General features: G+C 37.5%; 8 protein-coding genes across 11 annotated transcripts; 7 read left to right on the forward strand and 1 right to left on the reverse strand.

The window, feature by feature from the left end:
* The first annotated feature begins 1,057 nt into the window (after window positions 1–1,057).
* LOC106443256 (auxilin-related protein 1-like) lies at window positions 1,058–5,654 on the forward strand. The gene is made up of 6 exons (XM_048778310.1): window positions 1,058–1,677; window positions 1,810–4,718; window positions 4,802–4,938; window positions 5,019–5,108; window positions 5,190–5,366; window positions 5,462–5,654. The coding sequence occupies exons 1-6, from the start codon at window positions 1,259–1,261 to the stop codon at window positions 5,495–5,497; spliced, it is 3,768 nt and encodes a 1,255-aa protein (XP_048634267.1). The 5' UTR covers window positions 1,058–1,258; the 3' UTR covers window positions 5,498–5,654.
* Window positions 5,655–5,730: 76 nt separating this feature from the next.
* Window positions 5,731–6,341, forward strand: LOC106443360. Its single transcript, XM_013884960.3, has one exon. The coding sequence runs from the start codon at window positions 5,857–5,859 to the stop codon at window positions 6,223–6,225; it is 369 nt and encodes a 122-aa protein (XP_013740414.2). The 5' UTR covers window positions 5,731–5,856; the 3' UTR covers window positions 6,226–6,341.
* A 970-nt stretch (window positions 6,342–7,311) lies between these two features.
* On the forward strand, window positions 7,312–8,071 carry LOC106385607. Its single transcript, XM_013825520.3, has one exon. The coding sequence runs from the start codon at window positions 7,481–7,483 to the stop codon at window positions 7,850–7,852; it is 372 nt and encodes a 123-aa protein (XP_013680974.2). The 5' UTR covers window positions 7,312–7,480; the 3' UTR covers window positions 7,853–8,071.
* Window positions 8,072–8,313: 242 nt separating this feature from the next.
* Window positions 8,314–10,030, reverse strand: LOC106443463 (probable methyltransferase TCM_000336). The gene is made up of 4 exons (XM_048778322.1): window positions 9,792–10,030; window positions 9,296–9,709; window positions 8,937–9,209; window positions 8,314–8,753 (listed from the first exon to the last, which is right to left on the reverse strand). The coding sequence occupies exons 1-4, from the start codon at window positions 9,873–9,875 to the stop codon at window positions 8,412–8,414; spliced, it is 1,113 nt and encodes a 370-aa protein (XP_048634279.1). The 5' UTR covers window positions 9,876–10,030; the 3' UTR covers window positions 8,314–8,411.
* A 2,575-nt stretch (window positions 10,031–12,605) lies between these two features.
* LOC106443566 (long chain base biosynthesis protein 1-like) lies at window positions 12,606–15,818 on the forward strand. 2 transcript variants are annotated; one of them, XM_048778318.1, is made up of 11 exons: window positions 12,606–12,831; window positions 13,031–13,218; window positions 13,295–13,389; window positions 13,478–13,569; window positions 13,653–13,746; window positions 13,825–13,897; window positions 13,973–14,105; window positions 14,200–14,374; window positions 14,826–14,966; window positions 15,060–15,425; window positions 15,516–15,818. In XM_048778318.1, the coding sequence occupies exons 2-11, from the start codon at window positions 13,113–13,115 to the stop codon at window positions 15,681–15,683; spliced, it is 1,443 nt and encodes a 480-aa protein (XP_048634275.1). In that variant the 5' UTR covers window positions 12,606–12,831; window positions 13,031–13,112; the 3' UTR covers window positions 15,684–15,818. The 2 variants fall into 2 exon arrangements, with proteins under 2 accessions (XP_048634275.1, XP_048634276.1); XM_048778319.1 differs by lacking the exon at window positions 12,606–12,831 and adding an exon at window positions 12,868–12,947.
* Window positions 15,819–16,049: 231 nt separating this feature from the next.
* Window positions 16,050–19,576, forward strand: LOC106353743 (phosphatidylinositol/phosphatidylcholine transfer protein SFH12). 2 transcript variants are annotated; one of them, XM_022690391.2, is made up of 13 exons: window positions 16,050–16,296; window positions 16,374–16,693; window positions 17,047–17,313; window positions 17,401–17,478; window positions 17,566–17,667; window positions 17,737–17,786; window positions 17,865–17,964; window positions 18,050–18,124; window positions 18,262–18,339; window positions 18,417–18,480; window positions 18,561–18,964; window positions 19,028–19,102; window positions 19,173–19,414. In XM_022690391.2, the coding sequence occupies exons 1-13, from the start codon at window positions 16,281–16,283 to the stop codon at window positions 19,215–19,217; spliced, it is 1,674 nt and encodes a 557-aa protein (XP_022546112.2). In that variant the 5' UTR covers window positions 16,050–16,280; the 3' UTR covers window positions 19,218–19,414. The 2 variants fall into 2 exon arrangements, with proteins under 2 accessions (XP_022546112.2, XP_022546113.1); XM_022690392.2 differs by having other exon boundaries at window positions 16,058–16,296; window positions 19,196–19,576.
* Window positions 19,577–20,433: 857 nt separating this feature from the next.
* LOC125608259 (peroxidase 49-like) lies at window positions 20,434–21,724 on the forward strand. Its single transcript, XM_048778333.1, has 4 exons — window positions 20,434–20,694; window positions 20,770–20,961; window positions 21,042–21,207; window positions 21,294–21,724. The coding sequence occupies exons 1-4, from the start codon at window positions 20,449–20,451 to the stop codon at window positions 21,704–21,706; spliced, it is 1,017 nt and encodes a 338-aa protein (XP_048634290.1). The 5' UTR covers window positions 20,434–20,448; the 3' UTR covers window positions 21,707–21,724.
* Window positions 21,725–22,102: 378 nt separating this feature from the next.
* LOC106443672 lies at window positions 22,103–25,331 on the forward strand. Of its 2 annotated transcripts, none has more exons than XM_022720249.2 (17): window positions 22,103–22,354; window positions 22,422–22,513; window positions 22,625–22,663; window positions 22,741–22,794; window positions 22,870–22,944; window positions 23,056–23,121; window positions 23,215–23,257; window positions 23,378–23,423; window positions 23,525–23,618; window positions 23,709–23,761; window positions 23,840–24,027; window positions 24,114–24,206; window positions 24,295–24,361; window positions 24,453–24,519; window positions 24,599–24,652; window positions 24,770–24,959; window positions 25,081–25,331. In XM_022720249.2, exons 1-16 carry the CDS (start codon window positions 22,303–22,305, stop codon window positions 24,911–24,913), a joined length of 1,227 nt encoding a protein of 408 aa, XP_022575970.2. In that variant the 5' UTR covers window positions 22,103–22,302; the 3' UTR covers window positions 24,914–24,959; window positions 25,081–25,331. The 2 variants fall into 2 exon arrangements, with proteins under 2 accessions (XP_022575970.2, XP_013740700.2); XM_013885246.3 differs by having other exon boundaries at window positions 24,770–24,954.
* The last annotated feature ends 1,477 nt before the right edge of the window (window positions 25,332–26,808 follow it).

Here is a 26,808-nt window from a genome sequence, read left to right on the forward strand (position 1 = left end):
TATACATCCTTGCAAAAAACAACACTCATATCTTATAAGTACTATATAGATGACTAGACTTAGTCCGGATCATCCAAAGTTTTCATACGCATAAAAACAATGAGATTTCTGCGATCTGTAATTCAATTTTTAATCCTTGCCCTATTACTAAGAGGTGATATACAACAAACATTATTTTCATGGAAAATGATGAAGATATATGTATAGTGTGCTGCGACGGTCGGTCGGTCCCACTGGAGAACAAGAAGTGACAACAACAAGCAGTGTATTTCCAATTTTGCCCTTTTCCCTTTCGGTTCGCGCGTTTCACCTGCTTACCGGTTACACCTGTCGCGCTTTTATCGGTTTCATCACTAATTATTAAAAGAGAATTCAAATAATTCTTATTTTATGTTCTGCCGAAAATTACTTAATTCGTTATTTAATGAGTCGCCGCCGCGCCGGCCGTTACGATTGCAGCAGCACGACTGTTTTCAGTATTTTTTTTTGTTTTAATATTATTTAAAAGCATCAATAATAAGAAAAGGATTTTTCATCTAACTTTCATCCAGATTTTCATAAATATGATGATAATGAAACGACGAAAGAGGTAAAAAAAATACTGAAAAGTTAATAAAAATGGAAAAACTCTTTTATCATGTGTCAATATATAAATAGTTTTACTTGTATTAACAGTTTAATTTGTACTAAAATACCTATCAACAATGATGCTCTAATAATTTTTTCTAACCAGTAATAATAAGTTAGACAAAAAAAACTCTACTTTTAGTTTCAATTTTTTTTTTTTTGATATATCATCAAAAATTTCAGAAAAATTAACAAAAATATTAAACAAGCACTATTCTTGCTATCAAAAATCAACAAATTTTTTTTAAACAAGCAATATATTTGGCTATTTCTGAATTTCTTTCTTTTATTTATTTCTTTTGCTAATTGTTGTTTATACGATGTAGAGATGTGATTTACACAGTACAAACTTTAATTAAAAAGAAGAAGAAATATTCGAAATAGATTTTCAAATTAAAGCAGAAGAGACCCTTTCTCGTCATTTCGTCGTTTCTTTTTGAGACACATCACTTTTTTTTTTTTTTTTTTTAACATTTTCGCTTTTTTCGTCCACCTCTCTCTCTCTCCTTCTTGACTTCTGTTCAGACTCTCAAGCGCGCCTGCAAGCCTCAGCACACAGAGAGAGAGAGAGAACTCGAGGAAGAAGAAAAGCAATTCACAAACCCCTAGAGACTCGTTGTTACTGATTCCCATGGAGAAGAATCTCTCCCACCACCACCACTCTCGTAACCACTCTCTCCCTAAGAAACCTCACAACGGTAACGGCGTTTACACCTCCGTCAAAACGTCAAACACCGTTACAACAACCACAACATACGACGACGTTTTCGGCGGCCCGCCTCGTTTCGGCCCCCCGACGCTCTCCCCCCGCCTGGAAGACTACTGCGAAATCTTCTCCGGCTTCAACGGCTCCTCACGCGCCGCCGTCTCCTCGATTCCAATCCTCGATCTCCCCCTCGATAAAGGCCTCTCCTTTGACGTCCGGAGAGAGAGCTTCGACTACCGCGAAGTCTTCGGAGGCTTCGACGGTCTCGATTCAGCTCCCTCGTACGATGAGCTCTTTGTCCAGAGGGACACGGTGGCTGACGGAGATTCCTCCGACGGTGCTTGGTAAACGTCGTAGAACCCATTAGCCTTTAGCTTCCTCTGAGTTCGAAAGTTTCCTCCTTTTTGGCTCTTAGCTTCTTCTGAGTTCGAAAGTTTCCTCCTTTCGTAACGAGATCGGTTGGTTTGTGATTGTAGGACGCCTGAAGAAGAAGAAGAAGTGGAGGAGGAGAAAAGTCCTTCCTTTTCTAACGGAAGAGATTCGTTTGATTCGATTGAGTTCAACATCTCTTACCACAAAGCTAATCAGGTGAACAACGGCACGAGCGTCTCACGTGTAGCGCCTGATCTTGGTTGTACCGTTGCGGTTGATGAGATGGTTGGTGGAAGTGGGAGAGGGAGAGGGAAGGTTGATAAAGAGACGGGTCCCTCTTCTTCTGTTGCTGCCTTTGAAGACAAGAATGGTGATCAGAAGTATCATAGTGGAGCTACTACGTCTTGTCTTAGTGAACCTTTTGTGACGGTTTCTGAGATTGGGTTGAAGACTCATCCTACTGGGATACCGCCTCCTTCGAGACCGCCTCCTGTGTTGTTGAAGAGTGATTTTAGGAGGTCGGGTTCTAATTCTAGGACTACTGGATCTGAAGGGTCTAGTTGTTCTCCACCGTTCTTTGATGTTGAGGTGGATGCGAGTTCGGCTGCTGTGAGGGAAGCTATGGTTAAAGCTGAGGCAAAACTTAAAAGTGCTAAAGAGATGTTTGAAAAGAAGCAAACCTCAATGAACGGTAGAATGAGTGAGGAAGGGAAATCAAGCCATGCAGCTGGTCTGGACCATAAGTCTCTCTCTTCTCAAGGGTCTGGAAACTCTGACGGAAATGAGGAATGGGAAGAGGCTACACAGTTTGTTGAGCTGGTGAGAACAGAGCAGCCTAGAAATGCTGATGAGAACAGTGGTGGAGAAGATGTTCGTAGTGCAGGGTTCTTCGACCAGAAGCTGACGTGGCCAGCTAATGCTGACTGGGAGAAGCAACAGAGGAGAGCAAAAGGAGACAGGGAGGAGGATCATGAAGCTAAGAAGTTGCCAAAACACCCTGGAGCGAGAAAAGTAGCGTCTAGGCATAAGAGACGTGAGGACAGGGTTGTAGAAAAAGCTCCTGAGAAGTTGAGAGATGTTCAGCTGCAATTTGAGATAGGCAATAATATATCTGATCATGGTAGTGGGATAGTGAAACAAAGAAACCTGATTAGGCCAGAAGAAAGCAAGCACTTAACTGAAAAACTTTCAAAGCAAAAGATGGCAGACCGGAGAGCAGCTGAAAAGAATCTGGATAATGTGTTTGATTGGGAACAAAATGCGAGAAAGCTCAGGGAGGCTCTTGGTCTATCAGATAATGAAAGCACGCTAGAGGTTCCCCTTGGAACCCGCGGCGAAATGGACGAGAGTGAGGCAAAACTGAAGGAGGCCTTGAGGCGGATGGAGGAAGAAACTAGCTCTAAAGAGGCTAGTTTAAAGGAAGAAACAGAAGCTTTTGAGAAGGCAGAGAATGAGAAAAGACTAAAGTCAGCTTTGGAGCAAGAAGAGAAGCTCAAGAAGCTTAAAGAAGAGAATGAACGGAGAGAGGCAGAGGCTCGGGAAAAGGCAGAGCAAGAAAGGAGAAGGAAAGAACAAGAAGAGTATGAATTGCGGCTAAAAGAAGCCTTTGAAAAGGAAGAAGAAAACCGTAGAATGAGAGAGGCTCGCGAAAAGGCAGCAAAAGAAGAAAGGAGAATGAAAGAACAAGAAGAGTATGAAAGGAGACTAAAAGAAGCTTTTGAAAAGGAAGAAAAGAACCGTATAATGAGAGAGGCCCGTGAGAAGGCAGAAGCAGAGAATGAAAGGAAAATGAAAGAAGCACGTGAAAAGGAAGAAAACGAACGGAGAAGGATAAAAGAGGCTCATGAGAAGGCAGAGGTGGAGCGTAGGATGAAGGAAACTCTTGAACGAGAAGAGAAGGAAAGGCAGATTAAAGAGTTGCAAGAGAGGAGAGCCAAAGAGGCTCTTGAGCAGGCAGAGAACGAGAGGAAGCTGAAAGAGGCACGTGAGAAAGAGGAGAATGAGAAGAAGCTGAAAGAAGCTATTGAGCTAGAAGAGAAAGAGAAAAGGCTGATAGAAGCTTTTGAGAGGGCGGAGACTGAGAGAAGACTGAAAGAAGAGCTTGAACAAGAAGATATGAGGCTGCAAGAGGCCAAGGAAAGAGAAGAAAGAGAAAGAACACAGAGAGAAAATCAAGACCGCCAGGAAAAGGAGAGAGACGAGAGACAAGAAGACACATGTGAAATGGAGAAAACGTGTGAAACCACCAGTGAGGCTTTGGAAGAGGATGAGAGAGTAGACAACCACGAACCAGTGAACAAGGTCATAGTGGAAGAAGAAGAAGAAGGACCAAGCTCTGTGTCCGAAGAAGCCTGTCACTGGAAGGTGTTTGAAAAGAATCTTAAAGACGCAAGCCAAAAAGAAGGAACCAATGAGCTGGATACTGAATCTGAGAAGCTAAACGGAGAAGAATCAGGTGAGGAGACGTCCCCTTTTGTGACTGAAGGAAACCTCAACCAGAAGAGCAAAACAGTTGAAGAAAGATCAGAAGACGAGAAACTCGTCAAAAACGCAAGTGTTGGCGGTGCCAAACTAGAAAGACCACTGCCATCTCAAGTATTCATGCAACGGGAGAAAGAAGCAGAGAGGCTAAAGCGAGAGCTAGACACCAAGATGGAGAATCTAAGAAAGATAGAGGAAGAAAGGGAGAGGGAAAGAGAAAGGGAGAAGGACCGAATGGCTTTTGATCAGAGAGCCTTAGCTGACGCACGCGAAAGACTGGAGAAAGCATGCGCCGAGGCCAGAGAAAGGTCTTTCCCTTCAACGGAGGCTAGACTCAGAGCAGAACGTGCAGCGGTGGAGAGAGCCACCGCTGAAGCTCGTGAACGCGCAGCTGAAAAAGCTGCTTTTGAGGCGAGAGATCGTATGGAGAGATCAGTTTCTGACAAGCAGTTAGGCTCCTTTGGTGAGCGAACCGAGAAGCAGTTTCAGAACTCAGCTTCTTTTGGTGCTTCAAGATATCAAAACTCTCCTGGTAACACAAACTTGAACTCTCTACTATTGTTCATCCTCAAGCTTTATTTAACTCTTGGTTCTTTTCTTTTTGTATGTTTAAAGGTGCTGATGGTGAATCACCTCAAAGGTATACATCGAGGCTAGAAAGGCATCGAAGAACAGCTGATCGTGTGGCTAAAGCTTTAGCAGAGAAGAACATGCGTGATCTCGTGGCTCAGAGAGAACAAGCAGAGAGAGTTGTATGAAACCACCAAAACCGAAACTCTTTTCTTCAATTTATTGCAATTAATCTTATTTTGTTTCTCTTTAATCTTTACAGAGAATCGCTGAAACCTTAGACGCTGAAGTAAAGAGATGGTCAAGTGGGAAAGAAGGGAACATAAGAGCATTACTCTCAACATTACAATACGTAATGTTTCTCCTAATTAAAGATCAAAGTTAAAAGTAGAGTTATTATATCTCATAAGTCTAAGTCTTGTTATTGAAACAGATCCTTGGTTCTGAAAGCGGTTGGCAACCGTTACCGTTAACAGAAGTCATAACATCAGCAGCTGTGAAACGAGCTTACAGGAAAGCAACGCTCTGTGTTCATCCAGATAAGTTGCAGCAACGAGGTGCAAACATTCACCAGAAATATATCTGTGAGAAGGTCTTTGATCTTCTCAAGGTAACACAAAGACTTCACTCAGACATCATTATCTTATGTTTTGTTAAAATACAATAATCTTGAAATTTAGAATTTTGTTTTTAATAAATTTTCAGGAAGCTTGGAACAGATTCAACTCAGAAGAAAGGTAGAGAGAGAGTCCTTGGTATATGCTCAGAAGGCTTGATTTTTTTTTTTTCGTTTTTTTCTCTTTATATAAAAATTTGTAAAGTCTTGCTTCTTGACAAAACAATTATTCATTTTAATCTGACCAGCTTTGAAGAATGAAAACGTGTTATGATTCGTTTATTTGACTTAATGTTATACAAACCAAGTCTCGTGGAAGTTACTTAATAGACTTGAAAAGTCAAAGAAGCTTCGACCAACCCATCGTTATATATAAACAAGACATTGATGAAACAAACTCTCTCATTACAACAACAAGAAGCAAACAACAACAGATCAATCATCATCTTGTACTTCTCTACTTTACATTTAAGAAACTATTAAAATGATGCAAATGCTAAGAAGCTTTAGCACAAGAAGCCGTCGTGGAGGCTACGAGCGAGTGAGTGATGATTCAACTTTCAGTTTACTCGGAGCAAAGCTAAGAAGATCAACGAGTGTTCCTTACTACGCTCCATCTATCAAGCTTGGTGCTGGTGGTGTTCCGACCATACTCGAGGAGCTTCCTCGTCAAAAGTCCAAGAAAGTCAAAACAACAAGCAAATTTAGCCACCCTATCTTTAGCTTTTTATATGGGAAGAAGAAGAAGTCGCCGACCACGAGGAAGCCTGAGTTTTCTAGGTATCTTGAGTATTTGAAAGAAGGTGGTATGTGGGATGCGAGAACTAATACTCCTGTTATCTATTACAAGTAGAAGTTATGGAAAATAATCAACAAGTTTTGTTTAATTCAAATGAGTATATTTTCTTATGATTTGTGATGATATTTGTATATGTAATCAACGATTCATTAATTTCATTTATAAGAATACAAGTGGTGGAAACAAAAAAAAATTGTATGTGTTGGAGCAATTTCCATTCGGACATGATCTAAAGTTTCAAAGCAAACATTAGATGAATCAATAAGTCCAAGGTCAGACAGTACTGGTTTGACTATATATGCATGTCCGCTTTAAACGGTGACGAGGAAGTTTGAATAGTGAATCTCTTAGTAGTTTTGTGCAATTCCAGTTTATGTATAAAGCTGGCGCTTATAACATCAAAATCAAGTTCATAAAATTGCAACTCTAGGTATTCATCAAGCTAAAGAGGAGAGGTATATCCTGAGGCTCTAAGTCTTGATGCATGGCACTTTCAATGCATTCATTGAATAGAATACCGCAAAAAAAAAAAAACTTGGTAGTGCTCTTCTTACAGTTAGCAGGAGCACTTTCAAATTGAAGAGGTTAGACAATATAAAATTATATGCATATGTTGTGGATGAATTTTCAGAAATACACGATATTCACACATCCATATATAAATGTTGTGTCCAAATAACTTGTTTTATTAGTCACAAATCTAAAATCTCAACAAAAGTTAGGGTCTCTGAAATGGCTAGATGACAAATACTAATTATTTTCTGTTGAATAACAATATTTTTTCTTAGAAACATGTTTTCTGGAATAATGATATGTATAGTTAATTTCTTAACAAAACGTTACATTTATGATTTATTTGACCGGGTCTGAACAATAAAAACATGTTATTCATTTATTTGACCCATTTAGATGCTAGTTCATTATATGTAATATAAACTGAGTCTCGTTGAAGTTGCTTGTTGAGGATGAGGTCAACAATTGCGAAAGAGTAGATTTGAAAAGTCAAAGAAGCTCGACGAATCTGTCCTACTCATCACTTAATTTCTATTTTTATATACAATAAAAACATAAAATTGTTGGACTTTTCAAATTGGCAGCCAAACTCTGACCGTATCAACTTTCAAATCAAATAAGTTACAACCATAAAATCTTATCACCATCACACTCCGTATATAACAACAACACATTGATAAAACTCTTCCTCATTACAACAACAAACAACAAACAACAAACTCTTTTCTTCACTTTTTCTCTATACATCATCTTATTGACTTGTTTATTTTACGGTTAAATAAAAAGAAATCAAAAGATGGACATGCTAAGAAGCTTTAGCACGAGGACAAGAAGCCGCCGTGGAGGCTACGAGCGAGTAAGTGATGATTCAACTTTCAGTTTACTCGGAGCAAAGCTAAAGAGATCGACGAGTGTTCCTTACTACGCTCCATCTATCAAGCTTGGAGCTGGTGGTGTTCCAGCCATACTAGAGGAGCTTCCTCGTCAGAAATCCAAGAAAGTCAAACCTCCAGGCAAATTTAGCCACCCTATCTTTAGCTTCTTATACGGCAAGAAGAAGAAGCCGTCGACGACAAGGAAACCTGAGTTTTCTAGGTATCTCGAGTATCTGAAAGAAGGTGGCATGTGGGATGCGAGAACTAATGCGCCTATTATTTATTACAAGTAGATGATGAGTTTATGGAAAATGAAAAATCAAAGAAAACTTTTTCAAGTTTTTGTTTAATTCAAATGAGAGTTCATGATGTCCTTTAGTTTTGTAATAATATTTGTATTATTGTATATTACAGTATCGATTCATTAATTTGTTTATAAAAATACAAGTGTTGGACACAAGATTGTATGGTTTGAGCATTATTTGATTTGAATATGATTTTATAGTTTCAAACGAATTTAAGACGAGTCAAAATGTCAAAGTCAGCTAGTTTTGGTTTGACATTGATGCTTGTCTAGTCTGACTGGTGAATCCCCGTTAGGTTACGTGGAGGTTAAGGGAGACTTCCCTTGTATAAACTTTTTAACTAATTTATGTTTATTGTACATATATAACACAAGTCCGTTTTTCATTAGCAGAAAAGTAGTTGCAGTTTGATTGATTCTAAACACTCTAAATGCTACAACAAGTGACAATAATGAACAATAGTGTTCCTTCTGTTTAATTGATCTTTCCGGTTTTATTATCATATATCCAACATTTGATACACATATAGAGGTTTTATTTCAATGTTTCAAAGTTTCCTTTTCAGGACAACAACAAATGTGATGGGTCTTATGTCTTCTTTGGCCAACTCCTCGTCAACCATTCTACCATATATATCAAACAGCTTGTCAAGAATCTCTTCCCCGAAGTGTAGAGCAAGCATTGACTCTTGAACCGCTCTTACCGTCTTTGCAGCCGCCTTACCATAACTGACACCATCCTCGTCGCCTTTCTCCTTGTCAACTTCCAACATCTCTAACTTCTTTAGTTCAAAAGACCCTTCTTCCTTCACTTCATCTTCTATCTCAGCAGCACTCGGGGCGTAAAAGTGCATCTCGTAAGAATCAAGCTTCTCTTCCTCAGTTTCTCCCTACAATTAAATGGAAACAACAACAACCAGATAAAACGTTTGCATTATCCTCAAATAATAAAAGATATTATATATAAATTGTATGGTCTCAAATTACCGAAAATATTTATTTATTAAAATTAACCTAAAAATGTTTATAGTCCCTTTTTTTTTTAAATCGGCCATATATGCATTTACATGTACCTGTGCTACAAGATTGGCTATGGATCTAGCTAGAAGCTCCCAGAAGAAAGAGTTTCCTCTATCCACATGATCAGGACCTTCTCTTCCGAGCATTATGAGCACCATTCTGCCTGAAGCAGCCACCTCTTTTGATCTAAACCGAAGGAACATGGAGAAATCCTCCTTGAATTGACTGTAGTAAGCTTTGGAAACAGCTTCAGGGCTTGAAGAGCAGATGTTAACACAACCTTTGTTTATGGACTTGCCTTGATCATCATACAAAGCTGGAGGAATCTGGAAAGAACGAAACAAGAACCATCTCAGTATATGTTTCTATATATATATCTCTCAGTCTCAACTTTTATGTATAATATGTGCACCTTGGAAAGCCAGTGTAAGCTGTAAGAGGCATAGATAAAGTGGATGGTATTTTCAGGGAAGAGCCTTCCATAGAAGGATCCAGGGTAGGCTGAAATGAAAACTGAAGGGCATTCACCGTTTTTGGCATCTCTCTTGAGCTCTATGTGGAAGTCAGGCAAGGTCTTGAATATGGAGTTGAAGTCATTTCCTGGGAGATCGTTAAGGAAGATGGTGAATTCCGGCAAGGGCTGGCTTGGGATCTCTCGGCGGTGAGAAAACTCCACGGCTTTGATGATGTCTCTAATGGTGGAGAGAGTGTTTGATCCTGAAGAACATCCCAAGTCAGCTATTCCTAAACTCTTTGGTTTTGTCTCCTTGTAGAGTTCTTGCAGTGTCTCTAGTGTTATGTGTTTTGCTTGATCAGATGCTTTCTTCTGCAAAGATTTAAAAACAACAAAGAGGGTAGTTGGAAGTCAAGATTATGAACTAAACCAGAATATTTGAAATATCAAGAACCTGGAAGGTAGAGTTTCTTGCATAACTAGTTTTCCCATCTCCTCCTGTCATGTGAAACTCTCTTTCTAGATCCCTCTTATCCATCACAAATTCACAATGACTCAAAAAAAAATGTTAAAGTCTCACCAATTAGGGTTTTTTCTTCTTCTTTTGGTGTTAGAATTTGCTTTTCTTAAAGGAGTAATCTCTGGCCTGTCACCTCAATCTTCCATTACCTACACTTTTTTTTTCCTTTGCAAGGAAATTGGGTGGATTTAATAAAAGGACCGTAAATAATAAAAATGCAAACGTATTTGTCATAAACTATGAATTATTAACGAACCGGGACAGCTATTGTTTGGTTGGACATCTGTTGAAAATTTGAGCTTATTTAGAGCATCATATTCGTATTATTAAATACTCATAGATGCCATCTCACAATAAATTTTATTATGTGCAATATTTAAAAAATTTAAGGGAGAATTTACGAATGAACATTTTCTGTTCTATATCTTTATCACAATTAACTTGAATTCAAGACATCTACTGTTTTGAGTTTTGGGTTTCAATTAAATTACCAATTGGGATTCTTTCATCATTGTTCATGATTTGAAAATAAAAGAAAGAAACCGAAAAGATAAGAGTTTCTTTAGGTGGGTGAATTTAGTTTAGAAAGAGAAATGTTTAGGTGAAGTCCAAAGTGGCCAAAAATAGGAAACTAAGAAAAAAATAATAACAAAAAAAAAACGAAAATCGGAAATTTTCCGTCTACATCATGATGGCTTCATGTTATGTTTGTACTTTCTTTACTTTGTTCTTGATACCATTGCCACACTTTATTGCTGTCAGTGACTCAGTGGTGGACTCTATTACCATTTCTCGTTTAAAGACATGGCATTCAAGATATCATGACTCTCTAGAGAATTTATTGGGGGTATTCACGGCATCACATGGTCTCTGAGATGATGCATTATAATATCGTTGAACAGAACATGCATAAATATAGTGCTACAAAACATTATAGAAAAGTAGAGGAAACTTTGGGACAGAATATATATGATTAAGGAGGAAGAACATAGATTGACTTTTAAAGGTAGAAATCTACTAAACAAGAACAGGAGATGATGGGTGGTGTGTGTGACCATCATTTTCCTCTATCCCTTCCTTACCTTTAGGCTTTAGTACTCTATCGCTGTCTCTTCCTTATCTTTAGGCTTTTATTAGTCTTTCTTTCTCCCACTCTTCTCGTTTCCTTACTTTTTAAGACTTCGGTGGTGGTGGAATGCTTGGTTGAGTCATGAGTGTAGTAGTGTATGCTTTGTCACAGAGAGATACCCGATAGTTTTTTGTACGATATCGTTTGGTGTTTTGAGGGGCGTGCACGCGTGTCACTAGAGGGATTGATGCAAAGCTGTTTGTAAAAGTTCATATGGTTTCTTCCATTATATCTTCTCTCTCCCTCTTTGATTATGTCTTATTTTAGGTTAAATTTAATCTCTTTGTTTGATTTCTTGTTGGATGTTAAGATTGGTTTTTGATTAATTGGATATAGCATTTCACAGATTTTGAACTTAGTCCCTATACCAAGATTGGATGATTCTCTCGAATCCAACTTTAAAGCTTAGTCCCTTCTATGTTCGTTTATTGGCTCTTTGCTATGATGGTATATATCAAATAAACCGATGATGCTTCTAAAGACATACAAGTTCTTCACTAATTAAAATGGGTTAATTAGTTTAATATAGAGAAAAAGGAGATACTTATTTTAAAGAAGATGGAGTGAATATATGAGTGGGCTCTTTAATAGACCGAAGATATGAATCAAGTCATGATTTCCCACGATAAACAAGAAAACATTTGAAATTATAACATGGTTCACTAAGTGGCTTAATAAAGTAGACGTGGTTTTCATATACCAATCTCAAGCTACATACAAACTAAAGTGATCAACCTTATATAGGAAATGACATTTGTTAGCTTTATCGACAGTTCAAGCTGCAAAGACATGTAGGGGCGGCCTAACTATTTGGAACAAGCATTCTCGTTTACCATATTTTAATTTATTGATGCGATCATGACCTCAAACAATTATCGTCCAGCAAAATGTTATGAAAATACTCCATGCACTATTACCATGACCTAATCAACAATATACATATGATATGGTGATGTCTATAAAATTCCATGCACATTTGTTTACCGGAATTCGAGATCATCTATGTGCCACGAGTGCGCAATCAATCCTCAGATTTTTTAGCTAAGACTGCAAGAACTTTTCGTAGGGAGTTATTTTTTATTGGTTGTTCTATTCCGGTCTGGTTATCCAGACCACCTCAAGTTTGAGTAATAGAATAGCCGTTTGACGTCAAAAAAAAAAAAAAAAATTCCATGCACTAAGGCACACTAACGATATTTACTCAACAATATACATATAATACTGTGATATGTAGTATAAAACATTTAACCCCTTGATAAATTGAAGTTGTACTATAAGTCTACGTGGTTAACTATCACATTTTGAAAATCACCACTTCAATTTTGAGGTTTTTGATTTGGAAATGATAAAGCAACCATATACCTCAACCTACTTACAAACAATTACGTAAGAGGGGGGAAACTGCCCCCCAATACTTTTTCAAAATTCTATGTAAATTAAAACAAAGAATAATGAAATTAGTAACTTTAAATAATTTGTATCGTATTTTTAACGTTTCAGATGTAAAAGCTAATATGTATTAAAGTATTGGGCCACTATATAGCCCGTTATATGTTAATGGACACAGCTGGGCCCATGAATGTTTTTCTAACGTAACATGGTTACATACATACACGGACATAGAGTGATCCGCCCGCCAGACACACCCGGTCGGAACCGGTCGTTGTCTTCTTTTTTCAAATTGGTTTTTGTTCTCTGTAATTGATAAAAAAAAATTTAATTCTTCCCTCTGATTCATCAAAATTGCAAAGCCAATCTTTACATCTGCACTCCTCGTGTGTCAACACTCTCTTGTGAACAACGACAACAACTTCTCTGCTCCTTTCCATTTCTATTTGTGATCAGGTAACGTCCCTTGTTATGGTTTCTTCTTCTCGATGTTCACTCTAATTGCTACTTTTTCCTTCCGTTTTTATCGATTTTTTGCAACGAGTTAGTGATCAGACAACAGATCTTTGCTTGTAGTGTTCTGTCTTTTTTTTCTTTCTGTTTTATTTCCATCTTTTTTGTCGTTTTCTGATCTCAATTGTGAAAAAATGTATAGGTTTTGCCTCAAAGTGCAGCAGACTAGTTCAACTTTGAGGCAAAGTAAAGAAAAAGACGGAGCTTTTGGTTTTATTTTAGCAATGGATACCAATCTGGTGGAGATGTTTAGGGCCGGTTTAAAATGGTTTACAATGCTTCTGGATGCTCCTTCAGCTAGAATTGTCTTGTTCGGTGTCCGAATCCAAGGTTAGGCTTTTTGATGAACATTGTTTTTTTTTTGTGAGCTATGGAGATTATTAAATTTTGATTTTTTTTTTGCCAGGGCACATATTTGTGGAAGTTTTGTTGGGTTTTGTGATAGTCTTCCTCCTCTCTCAAAAGAGTTACAAACCTCCCCAGCGACCTTTAACTGAACAGGTTCTCTCCCCCCCCATTGGTTCTTGTAAGTGTATATGTTTGTGCATAGTGGAACTGTATTGAGTTATTTTTTTTTTTTAATGATCAGGAAATAGATGAGCTATGTGATGAATGGGTTCCTGAACCTCTTATACCGCCTATTACACAAGACATGAGGCATGAGCCACCAGTTCTTGAAAGGTGTGTGTTATGGAATAACTACTTCTCTCTCTCTCTCTTTTAAGACGTTATGCTTAAGATCTGTTTGGATCCATCCATAACAGTGCTGCTGGACCGCATACAACGGTCGATGGAAAAGACGTGGTGAATTTTGCGTCAGCTAACTATCTTGGACTCATTGGACACGTGAAGTTGCTGGTAACTCCAACAAGCTAGTTACAGTTTCTTTCTGTGTGAACTGTTATACTTAAAAAGAGAGTCTATGTATGCTTTTAGGAATCATGCACTTCTGCGTTGGAGAAATACGGTGTTGGTTCTTGTGGCCCTCGTGGATTCTATGGCACAATTGGTAAATATTTTTTAACCTCCATTAAGTTGATTTCCAAAGGGATTCTTACAGTTTGATACTTCTCTCTTGATTTAGATGTCCACATTGATTGCGAGACAAGAATATCTAAATTCTTGGGCACTCCTGACACAATCCTCTATTCTTATGGACTTTCCACCATGTTCAGCACTATCCCTTGTTTCTGTAAAAGAGGTGATATCATTGTCGCGTAAGTGTTACACAAAACTTCTTTTTAAGCTGTCTTCTTATCAGAACATTGAGACTCATTCATTCTTGTTTTTTTTTTCTTGTTTCTCTCTTAGCGACGAGGGTGTTCACTGGGGGATACAAAATGGACTTCAGCTTTCTAGAAGTACGATCATCTACTTCAAGCACAATGACATGGAATCTCTTCGTAGTACTTTGGAGAAGATCATGACAAAGAACAAGCGCTCAAAGAACTTGAGGCGTTACATTGTAGCTGAAGCTGTATATCAGGTATTGTAAACACCTCTCTGTTTTTTTTTTGTTTCTTCTCCTGCCATGAGTAGACCTGGGTAAAAAAACCGGAACCGAAATACCCGAAACCGGACCAAAACCCTCAAATACATCAATAGTTCCTATATTTCTAAATCAAAAATAACTAAACCGAACCAAAAACCGAATGGGTTCTAGAATATTAAAAATATTAACTATATCTACGTATAACATAATATATGTTTATAATTTAAAATTAAAAGTATCTAAAAATATTTGAAGATAACTATCCGAAAGTGTCCACATATTTTTATCTGAAATATCCAAAGTAATCTAAAATATCTGAGACTTTTATCTGAATCATCCTAATTATTTAATACTTTATCCAATATTTAACCGAATTGATACCCGAAATACCCATGCCTACAATGAGATGTAACATTTCCCCACTTGCTTGTGTTATAATTTGCAGAACTCAGGCCAAATCGCACCTCTTGATGAGATAGTGAAACTAAAAGAGAAGTATCGTTTTCGTGTTATATTGGATGAAAGCAACTCTTTGGGTGTGCTTGGCCGTTCCGGGAGAGGTCTTGCAGAGCATCACGGTGTCCCTGTGCGTAAGAGCGACACACATTCTTAGTAGAGACTTATCATTTGCTATTTATAACCAATGGTAATGATTTTTTTTTGCTCCTTGAAACAACAGATTGAGAAGATAGATGTTGTGACTGCAGCAATGGGCCACGCATTAGCCACAGAGGGTGGGTTCTGCACCGGGAATGCCCGCATCATCGATTACCAGAGACTTAGCAGTTCAGGATATGTGTTCTCTGCTTCTTTGCCACCGTATCTCGCGAGTGCTGCCATCACAGCCATTGATGTCATTGATCAAAACCCTGAGTTGTTAGTCAAGATGAAGCAGAACATTGCTCTGTTATGGAAAGGATTGAAAGATATCAAGGGGATGTCTCTAGCAAGCGACCCGGAGTCACCTATAGTCTTCTTGAAACTAGAGAAGTCTAGTGGTTCAACTAAAGAAGACTTGCTTCTCCTCGAGAAAATGGCTGATCGTGTAATCACACTTTGTTTTATTCTTTGTAAGATTCTTTGTAAGAACCGACATTGTCTTGGTTTTGTTGACATGAGTGGATCATCTATGCAGGCTCTGAAGGAAGAGTCCTTGTTGGTTGTGAGCTCTAAGAAGTCCTTTCTTGATAAATGCCGGTTACCTGTAGGGATCAAACTATTCGTCTCAGCGGGACATTCAGATTCTGATCTTATTAAAGCATCAGAGTCCCTGAAGAGACTCGCTTCAGAGCTTCTACTCTAACTCCTAATCCTTTTCTTTTTTTTTGTTCATTACATCTTATGTTTTTTTTACAACCTTTTGTCCTACTTTATATTCTTGATCATGATCATGTAGCTTAGAGTTTATTTATAATTTTATCAATAATTTTTAGCTCTATTGACTCATGAAAAAGCTGAGCTTCCATCTTATGAATAAGTTGCTTGATATGACAAGTCATCTCTGTTTTCAAAAACTTGTATAACAAGAAAAACAAACTGTGACCTAAAAAAGGTAAGAAGAATGAATGGTTTTGGTGGAAGAGAGAGAGAGAAAATGAGAGGTGTAGCTTGTCCTCTACGTTAATGGCGCTAGAGAGATTTTCGGACAGTTTTTTTTTAATGTCCTTTTTATCTTTCTCCCTCTTCTCATTTTCCTCTTTGCAGAGGTAATAGTCTTTTTTCTTTTTTTTAAAAACCTTTGTAATGAGATTCTCTTTTTGAAGGTTTGAATGTGATTTTGTAATTTATGCAGGAATATTGGCAAAAAGGGCATTGATATAAAACTTAATAAAAAAGACACTCCTCGTAGAGTGTTCCTCCCCCTCCCCCCTCGTGCCCATTCCTGCCTATTCCATCTATCATGTCTTCCATCCAACGTAAGAACAAGACCTGGTTCTTTTTGTTGCTGTCTTCTTTCTTGTTCTCCTTCTTGAATGTTTGTTTGTTTTTATAGAAACCGCGATGAAACCAAGGATGGGCTCTTTCAAGAAGAGGAGCTCATCTAAGAACCTAAGGTATTCAATGAAGAGAAGGACAAGTAGCAAAGTGACGCCCGTGGAGATTGAAGACGTGCATGACGCTGAGGAGTTGAAATCAGTCGATGCCTTCCGTCAAGCGCTTATTCTCGACGAGCTTCTCCCTGAGAAACACGATGACTATCATATGATGCTAAGATTTTTGAAGGCTAGAAAATTCGATCTCGACAAAACCAAACTCATGTGGACTGAAATGCTTCGTTGGAGGAAAGAGTTTGGTGCTGACACCGTTATGGAGGTAATATTGTTTGAGAATTTTCTTGAAATACTATGAATTAGATATTATTTTTCAAAAACACATTCAATAAAAAATATTCTAATGGTGAGGTTTAAGTTTTAGTATTTATAGGATGACAAGATTTATAAATAATTCTTAAACATTTATAAATGATTTAGAAAAATAAGTTTAGTCTTTCTCATTATAAATTTAAGTTATTTGTGAAAATGATTATATTTTAAAGGTAAATTTGAAAAATGAGATCAAATTTGTTGTAAAATTAGAATTTCTATTTTTATGTAAGTAGGTTTGAAGCCATATATGGTCTCTTGGTCTTAGCTAACACTTTCTGTCTGGTTTTTGTAATACCTCAGGAGTTTGAATTCAAGGAAATTGATGAAGTGTTGAAGTACTATCCTCAAGGACACCATGGAGTTGACAAGGAAGGAAGACCTGTGTACATCGAAAGGCTTGGTCAAGTAGACTCTACCAAGTTGATGCAAGTCACAACTTTGGATAGGTATGTCAACTACCATGTTATGGAGTTTGAGAGGACTTTCAACGTTAAGTTCCCAGCTTGCTCCATCGCCGCAAAGAAGCAGATTGATCAAAGCACAACTATTCTTGATGTCCAAGGAGTGGTATGACTTATTAATCATGAATTTTAAGCATGGTATAACCTATAGAAATTTATCATTAATTGTTTTCTTCTTCTGAGCATATAATAGGGACTTAAAAACTTCAACAAGGCTGCTAGGGACTTGGTTACTCGTCTTCAGGCGGTTGATGGTAACAACTATCCCGAGGTGAGATTTATATTTATGTCTATGCTCGACTATTCTTTTTATCTATGAGCTTAGAAATTTAAACTTTTTAATGTGTGTTTGGTTCAGAGCTTGAACAGGATGTTTATCATCAATGCTGGTTCAGGATTCAGGATGTTGTGGAGCACGGTTAAGTCCTTCCTTGACCCCAAGACTACAGCAAAGATCAATGCAAGTATTCAAAACCCTTTTGCTAGCTTTTTCTCAGTGAAAATATTTTTAAGTATATTTGAATAACAGGTTCTTGGCAACAAGTACCAAAGCAAGTTGCTTGAGATAATTGATGAAAGGTGAGTGAGACTCACAGCAATTTACAAGCTAATCTATGCTACTGAAGACTTGACTATCTCATCTTAAATTTGTATCAGTGAGCTCCCTGACTTTCTTGGAGGTACATGTACTTGTGCTGACAGTGGGGGCTGTATGCGCTCTGACAAGGGCCCATGGAACAATCCAGAGATCATGCAGGTGAGTTACTTTTATTATCTTTTTTTTTTATTGGATAAGTTCTTACTATTTTACTTCTAAACTGATTATGCATTTTTACCTGCAGAGAGTTAAGAATGGTGATCACAAATGCACAAAGAGATCCCAAGCTGAAAACGGTGCTGAGGAGACCATCTTTGAGGTCTTACTTATATATATGCTTTTTTGCTAAATATTTGAATATTAATATATATATATATATGCTTGAATAGTGTCATTTTCAAGAATATTCATTACCCCATCCTATGCTAGATAAACTTATATTCAGTAATCTTCTAGGGAAGTGAATCTACAGCAGAGCAGGCTCCTGAAGAGAAAAAGGATTCAGCACAACCCTCTTCCTCTTCCTCTGACATTGTAAGAACGACCAATCTCTAAGTTCTTGAGCTCCAAGTAAAATAACCAATGCACTTGTGGATATTCTCATAATTCAGGTCCCTGTTGCTGCTCACCCAGCATGGAACATGCCAGAAGCTCACAAGTTTTCCCTCTCAAAAAGTATGTTCATTCTTGTGCAACCACTTCTTTTTAAAAGTTAGGACATATAAACTCAATGCTTTCTGTCTTCTCCTGATCAGAGGAAGTATATGCCATCCAAGAAGCGTGCAACACTGCTACATCCGATGGAGGGAGGTCACCCATTTTCACTGGCGTCATGGCTCTTGTGATGGGTGTTGTCACCATGATCAGAGTGACTAAAAACGTTCCCAGGAAACTAACCGAGTCAACCTTATACTCGAGCCCCATGTACTGTGACGATGCGTCGATGAACAAGAGTGCAATGCAGTCAGAGAAAATGATGGTGCCTGCAATCTCAGGGGAAGACTTCATGGCCATCATGAAAAGAATGGCTGAGCTGGAGCAGAAAGTGACCGTCTTGAGCGCACAGCCAACAACTATGCCTCCGGAAAAGGAAGAGATGCTTAACGCCGCCATTAGCCGGTCCAATGTATTGGAGCAAGAGCTTGCTGCAACCAAGAAGGTACCATAGTCTTGAATCATTAACATATATATTTACTAAAAGGCTAATATCTTTTCGATGCAGGCTTTGGATGATTCTCTTGGTCGTCAAGAGGACCTGGTAGCATACATTGAGAAAAAGAAGAAGAAGAAGAAGCTTGTAAGTTTTGTTTTTGGATTTATGTTCTGACTTGAGAAACAAGCTATCGAGTGTTTGTAACTTGTCTTAGGGTTTTGCTTCTTGTCTGTACAGTTCAACTATTGGTGATCAATGAGGAAAATATGAAAGGGAAAGCCTCTTGAAGAAGAAGTAGAGGAGGATTAATGGTTGATTGATAATGGTTTATTTTTTGGTATTCAAGGGTCTAAATCATCAACACCGAGCGTATTGTAAAATCAATTTCTTGTTTATATTTTATTAAAGAAATTTAACAAGAAAGATAGTTTTTGTTATTTCTGTGTATATTATACTTTCTTACAAATACATGTATATTAATTGTAGTTTTAGTGTGTATACTACTACTAGTTACTACAAACTGGATATGCTAAGACTATTCTAAAACTCTTTAATCCATATGGTTTAAGAGGTTGATATGTTTATATCATTCAGCCCTCAAAGATTGAGTATTTAGTTTTTAATTTTTAATTGTTTCATGACTCTCAGAACTGGTCTTGTCTTTGTTTGAAGTCAAAGTTAAAGTGGTCAATGTATAAGTTAAAGTTGCTTGAGATAATTGATGAAATGTGTGCTTCACAACAATTTAGATGTAGATGTAGTAGGTAAAAAGGCAATCCTGAGCAATCGCCTCCGTTTTGCTTTGAGATTAGGATTTTATTATGATGTATTTTCATTTTTCTTAAAGACGAAGCAGAAGCGAGAATGTCGGCTTGAATAACGTAAACATTGCTAATTGAGCGAGTGGTTCTGACTCAATCAATGCCATGACTTGTAGACCAGTGGTTTTTTTTTTTTACTTTCATGTTCAGTTTCTAGAATGAGGGAAAACAAAATAGTAAAAGAGTCAAAAAAAAGTTGAAAGCTAGCTTAAGCTTGAGATTGCTTTGACTTGTAGATTCATGTGTTGTGGTAGAAACGACAAACAGGGTTTGCTTTCTTTGCTTGAGTTACAAGAACGAGAGCGTGTTCACACAAGTCAGTGAAGATTGACACTTGGAGAACTTTTATTTTATGGTCAGAAGAGAGTAAAAGTCTTGACTCTCTTCTTTCTCACAACGTAAAAGTCTTGGACGTCGTATCTTTTCACTTTTTATAATTAGTTTAATCTAGATTATGCAAAAGCGAAGAAACCAAGGCTTCTTTCTGCAGTAATAATTTTTTTTTTGGTTCAAACTCTGCAGTAATAAATTATCTTAGTCTTTTTACATTTAATACCAACTCCACTTCTTATATCTTTCAAGTCTTCCTAGTTCCTATAAATACCCTTCTTCCTCTCCTCTTGTTTCATATCACTCTTCATCACAAAGTCTTCTCTTTTCTTCATCTTCATGTCTAACATAAAGGCAAGACTCGTTAGCTTTCTCTTTGTTCTTTCTCTCCTTTGTGGTTTCCCTCTTTATTACTACTACATTCAGAGTCAGAGCAATGGGGGCAAACTAAACCCGGGCTTTTACGCACATTCATGCCCTCAAGCCGGAGAGATCGTGAGATCAGTTGTAGCTCAAGCTGTTGCTAGAGAGACACGTATGGCTGCTTCCTTAATGAGACTTCATTTCCACGACTGTTTCGTTCAGGTTTGGTTAACTTCTTCTATACGTTCCATCATTTTTTGTTTGTTACGTACTGAGCAAGGTAACTATGAAATGTAGGGTTGTGATGGCTCTTTGCTTCTAGACAGCAGTGGGAGGATAGTGAGTGAGAAAAGCTCCAACCCTAACAGCAAATCAGCTCGTGGATTTGAAGTAGTTGATCAGATCAAAGCTCAACTTGAGAAACAATGCCCTGGAACTGTCTCTTGTGCTGATATTCTAACCCTAGCCGCTAGAGACTCCTCTGTTCTTGTAAGTCTTCTCTACAATGTTTGTTAATTTTTTTTTGAAAAAAGAGCTGATTCGGTTTGGTTTGGTTTGGTTTGGTTTAGACTGGTGGACCAAGCTGGATGGTCCCATTGGGAAGAAGAGATTCAAGAAGTGCAAGCTTGAGCGGTTCGAACAACAACATCCCTGCACCAAACAACACTTTCCAGACAATCCTCAGCAAGTTTAATCGTCAAGGACTTGATGTCACCGACCTTGTCGCTCTCTCCGGTAAGCTTTCTTCATTCTATCACAGTTACTTTACATGCACGGTACAAATAATAAAATAAACCCTATAACCTTAATTTGTTTATCAGGGAGTCACACTATTGGATTCTCGAGATGCACAAGTTTCAGACAGAGACTATACAATCAGTCCGGAAACGGTCGTCCAGACATGACATTGGAACAATCATTCGCTGCTAACTTGCGACAAAGGTGTCCAAGATCTGGAGGGGACCAGAATCTCTCGGTGTTGGACATCGTCAGTGCGGCGAAATTCGACAACAGCTATTTCAAGAACTTGATAGAGAACATGGGTTTGTTGAACTCGGACCAGGTTCTGTTCAGCAGTAATGATAAATCGAGAGATCTTGTAAAGAAGTATGCAGAGGATCAAGAAGAGTTTTTCGAGCAGTTTGCCGAGTCGATGATCAAGATGGGAAATATCTCTCCCTTGACCGGTTCGAGTGGTGAAATCAGAAAGGATTGCAGGAAGATAAACTCTTGAATTCATGATATGAGTAAAATGTTTCAATAAATGTGTGACAACTGTTTATTTGCGCTTTTGTTCTTCCTTATGTCGTGTGAAGTTTCAAGGTGTGCTTTTTTTTTTCCTTTTTTTTTCAATGTGTGCTTGCTATTTTGGTTTTGTATTAAGATAAGATAACAATTATTAAGAAATATTTTCTAAATTTGAGTTAAAATATTAGAGCATCTTTATTTGGAAGATATGTTTTTGTAGGTTTATGTCTCTTATTGGAGTTAAAAGATGCTTCGTTTTTGTATTAGAACTTAACAACTCACAGAAATTATATAAAAAAATTATGCTATTTGGTAGAGTGATGAACCGAATTGATTACTTACTTAGTCGGTTATGTCCTGGAAAATTGGTTTGATAGAACATAAAAAATCGGTTTATTTAGATCAACCCAAGTACGAGAGAAGGACCTTCCGAGCTAGCTAGAGGGTTTGACGATTAACTGAAAGCGATATTATCCGTCGTGATCTTCAATCGGAATCTGCCGGCGATATCCAAATTCGGCGTAATCCAATCCGAACCCCGAATCGGAGACGACGACGACGACGACGATACAGTACTAAACTATGCAGATACTGAGGTGCCCACACAGTTTCATTCAGCTTCTGCTCATCTCCGGTAAAATGCCAATTAAGTGATTTTCTCCCTCTTACGAATTTGAGAGCTTATGAAAATTTATTTGCAGCTTTGGTGATTGGATTTGAGGGGGCTGGGTCTGTACCCGTTCCGGATTCGAACTGCTACGCTCTCGACAATTCAAGCCGTCTTGTCGATTTTGTATCCTCTTTTTATTAATTTGTTTTGTAGCTTTGGATTAGTTAAAGAGTAAAGGTGTTTGCTTTGAGTGTGTGTGTTGTGAAGATGATTTCTTTAACTTGGTTTGATCAGAGTAGCTGGATTGGTCATCCGTTTGAATATGATGGCAAGGTTTGTGTATATGTTTACTCTCAGTTTATAGTATTGAGGAGTTTAGGTTTGATTTAAGGTGTCTTTAATGGATGTAGGAGTTCGATTTGGTGGTTAGATTTTGCAAGGATGTTGAAACAAGAGGGCAGGCGGTAACATTCCCCATATCGTCAAGCTTTTGTTCAGCTCTAGATGATTCCTCTAATGATGTTTTGTGTTGTGTGCAGGGTTATGTTGATTTTGGACGATTTGACCCGTTGAGCTACTTTGTTTCTAGCTCTGGAAAGTTCGATTTTGCTCAGGTGGGAGTCTCCTCTTCTTTACTCTGCTGTTTGGGATAAGGCATCATAGTTTTGGAACAGAGATTCAATCACTAGTGTTTGTGTCATGCTCTGTGATATAATACAATGTAGGGGTTCTACCACGGTGACTTGACGAATTGCGAGCATAGTTATGACAAACTTGGACGTACAGCACAGGTTAGATGGCTACTCACTCACTAGTTTTATTTTTTGAAAAAAATTCAGTGGGTCCTATCTTAGAGATGTTGGTTTCTATTTTCTTACGTTCAGGTCAATATTATTTGTGGGAACTGTGTTGATGGACGCTGTAAAGGTGAGTCTGCGTCTTTCTTTGCTTTTCGTTTTTATTCCATTACAGATGTTTGAACTTCTATATGCTTCTCGCTTCTTGAAAACCTATTTAAGTTTTCGTTCTTTCTTTTCCTTATTTCAGGTGGACTTGGATGCATTTGTAGTGTCACTCAAGATTCAACTTGCAGGTATGTCTCTCTCTGCTACTATCTCTGATGTTACAAGAATCATCATACATCAATTTTTTTAATCAACGGATGTATGTTCTGCTCTTTTTCCATTGGTCTAGAGTTACTGTCGAGTTGGCTATTCCGTGTGAGAAACCTGGCCCTCGTGTCTTTAAGGGATTCACGGTTGGTTTGCATCCTCGCTCATGGGAACTTGTAAGAAAGGAACAAGCACAAGTTTCTGATAGCAGCTTTTTATCACACTGGACAAAAACTTTAAAGTGGATTTGGTTTTGGAACCTGCAGATTTATAATGGGATGACACAGTTTGGATTTGACAAACCTCGTCGTGAATTTAGGTAGAGAATCAAGAACCTAGTTCTGTTCATGTTTGAGTTGCTGTTTATTCACTACATGAAGTGTTCCTAATTTGGCAGCTTCAAGACCGAGCAGACTCATCTTACACTCTACATGACTGCAATTGCTTCTCTCTCAACATTGGTAGGGAAGCCTATCGTCAAGGTTTCCCCGGAGACTGGTCTTAACGTCAAGATATCTGGTTCTTCCTTGACTGGGAATCATCCAACAACTTTATCTCCTTCAACTTTAGTACTGGACTGGAACTGTAATAGCTTCTGTTATCTTTCTCTTTTCATTGTCCCTTTGACCTTTGTTTTTTACAAATCCTCTAACCTCTTTTCTTTTTCAAAGGTGAAAAATCTCGTAGGAGTCCATATGAAGTGAATGTCACCATCCCAGTGGATGGTTACGATCCTGTTCAGTTTTTCCTCACAAAACTCTGTGGTGAGCTTATTACACCATTGGCTTGATCATCCACATGGCATTATCTTTGAGCTGAACTTTTCTATTGTTCTTTAAAAATATATTTCAGAATACAACCAAGGTGCTGAAGGAGGATCAGCGAAAGGATGGGCTATATTCGGAGTTTTTTCCTGCGTGTATGAAGATCTCTTTCTCAGAATTTAAAATGTTTTGTAACTGGAGAACTAGCTTCAACTGATTGTGTTCTGGTGTGTTGCTTCTGATCAGATCCCTCGTTGCATTTACACTTTTCTGCTGTGGAGGATTTATCTACAAGACAAGAGTAGAACGCGTGGTAACCTTTCAATCTTTCTACTTCTCTTCTTTGATCCTCTACACACACAGTAGCACTGATATGTTCCATATGGGCGCAGCGTGGGATTGATGCATTGCCAGGCATGTCACTTCTATCAGGCTTACTAGAAACTGTAAGCATTTCCAAAAAATGGACTCAAAAAGTATTCATATATGATATTAGCTCACTGTATGAATCCTCACAAGAGACAATTTATATGTAATGTAATGGATATGGTCTTTGTAAACAGGCGAGTGGAGGTGGACAAAGCTACTCAAGAACTGAAGAGATCAACAACGCTTTTGCCAATGAAGTCTCATGGGACCGCTCTTCCACGTCTTCTACTCAAGCACCAACGCAGAGACCAAGTGAAAGGACATATGGTGCTATCTAACTTGCTAATCGCCTTTGCCAGAAGTTCTGTCTCAGTCAATGGTATGGTATGCAGTTGAACTGTGTTTTTTACTTTAATGTTTGGTTTCTAGAATGAGGGAAAACAAATTGTGAAAGAGTCAAAAAAGTTGAAAGCTTCACTCACCTTGAGATTGCTTTTACCTGCAGATTCATGTGTTGTGGTAGATGACGACAAACAAAGTTTCCTTTCTTTGCTTTGGTTACAAAGAACTAGAGCGTGTTCACAAGTCAATAAAGATTGACACTTTTTTGTTGTCAAAGGAGTAGTTAGAATCTCTTCCTACTCTCTTCTCTTTCTCACTACGTAAAAGTCTTGGCCGCTGTCTCTTCGAACATAGTTTTATGTATGTGTATTACCAAGTCATTTGCAAAAGTAAAAATATTATTTCTTTTCGACTCTTTTTTTCAGATTAGTTAAATCTAGGTATTGTATTAGTATATTATTTATTCTGTTCATACTTGATTTCTTGACCTTTTATTTTACTTTTACAACAAGATAAATCAGTAAAACTTAGTCTCTTAGCTTTTTTTTATTTTTAAGAACCGGTTTTTAGTTTTTTTTAGTTAAAAGTTAAGAGAATGTTTTTATATTCCGCTAAGAATCTCATCGTAAAAATTCTCCATTAATCATGCTCTTAACTGCTTCCAAGACATCAAAACTCAATAATCCTCGACTGAAGTGAAAGGATGAAACCATTTATGAGCAAGACCGATTTTAAGATTTTAAAAGTTATAAACAATGTAAGCCCTTAGTCAAAAAAAAAAGTTATAAACAATGTAATAAAAATTATTATTATTTTATTTTAACTATTGGAAGGCTTTAAAATTTTGAGCTAATGTTTTATTTGTCTATGTCAAGAATAATTCTGTCCATGCGATTATGATCTCGAAGGCATACATTCTTTATGTTATAGACCAGCATTTTTGTGTGTATACAATTCGAATATTTAATCATAGAAAGAAAGAAAGAAAGAGTTTATAATTCTCAAATTATTGGTACTAGTCGTTAACATATGGATAAAGATCAATTTCAATATATTTAAAACTCAAAACTTTGCTTTGCCTTTCCCCCTCCGATGAAGTCAAATCAATTGTAAATAAATAACTAAACCAAAAACGAGGTAAATTAGTCAAATTAAGCAGGCAATGTTGGGTACCAAACACAAACTTTAGTCTCTTTTAATCTTCTTTTCTCCAATATTTTTTTTTACATTTTGTTTTTCTAGCAGTTCCCTTTAGGGGTGGGCGTTCGGGTACCCGTTCGGGTTCGGGTACCCGTTCGGGTTCGGATCGGGTATTTCGGATTTTTGGGTATTTCGGTATAGAGGTGTAGAACCCGTTCGGGTATTTCTGTACTTCGGGTCGGGTTCGGGTATTTTAATTTCGGTTTCGGTTATTTCGGATCGGGTTCGGATATTTAGATTTTGAAGAAAAAAAAATGAAAATTTTCATTTCTCAAATTTCTTGTATTTAAATATATAACTTTTCACTTAACTATTTTTAATTTTTAATAGATTGCATGGTTAATAGATTTGGACATAACATTTTCAAACTAAAAAGACATTAATTTGGTTATTGTTTTTAAATTTTGGATGTAACTTTTTGTTAATTGCTGAAATAAAAAGTTTGACATGCATTTTAAGTGAATAACAAATCATCTTCTACGTAATTGTATGTATATCATATGAATTTAAAGTATGTGTAGTATCAATATAAATATTTTTTATAAAATGAAAGATGTAAACTATAAATATAAGGTTAATTATCATATGTTCGGTTATTTTCGGATATCCATTCGGGTTCGGATATTACCCGTTCGGGTTCGGATATCCAATCTCTCCTAATTCAATACCCGTTCGGATATTTTGCTACTTC

Source organism: Brassica napus, chromosome A1 (assembly GCF_020379485.1).
Source record: "Brassica napus cultivar Da-Ae chromosome A1, Da-Ae, whole genome shotgun sequence".
Taxonomy (NCBI): Eukaryota; Viridiplantae; Streptophyta; class Magnoliopsida; order Brassicales; family Brassicaceae; genus Brassica; species Brassica napus.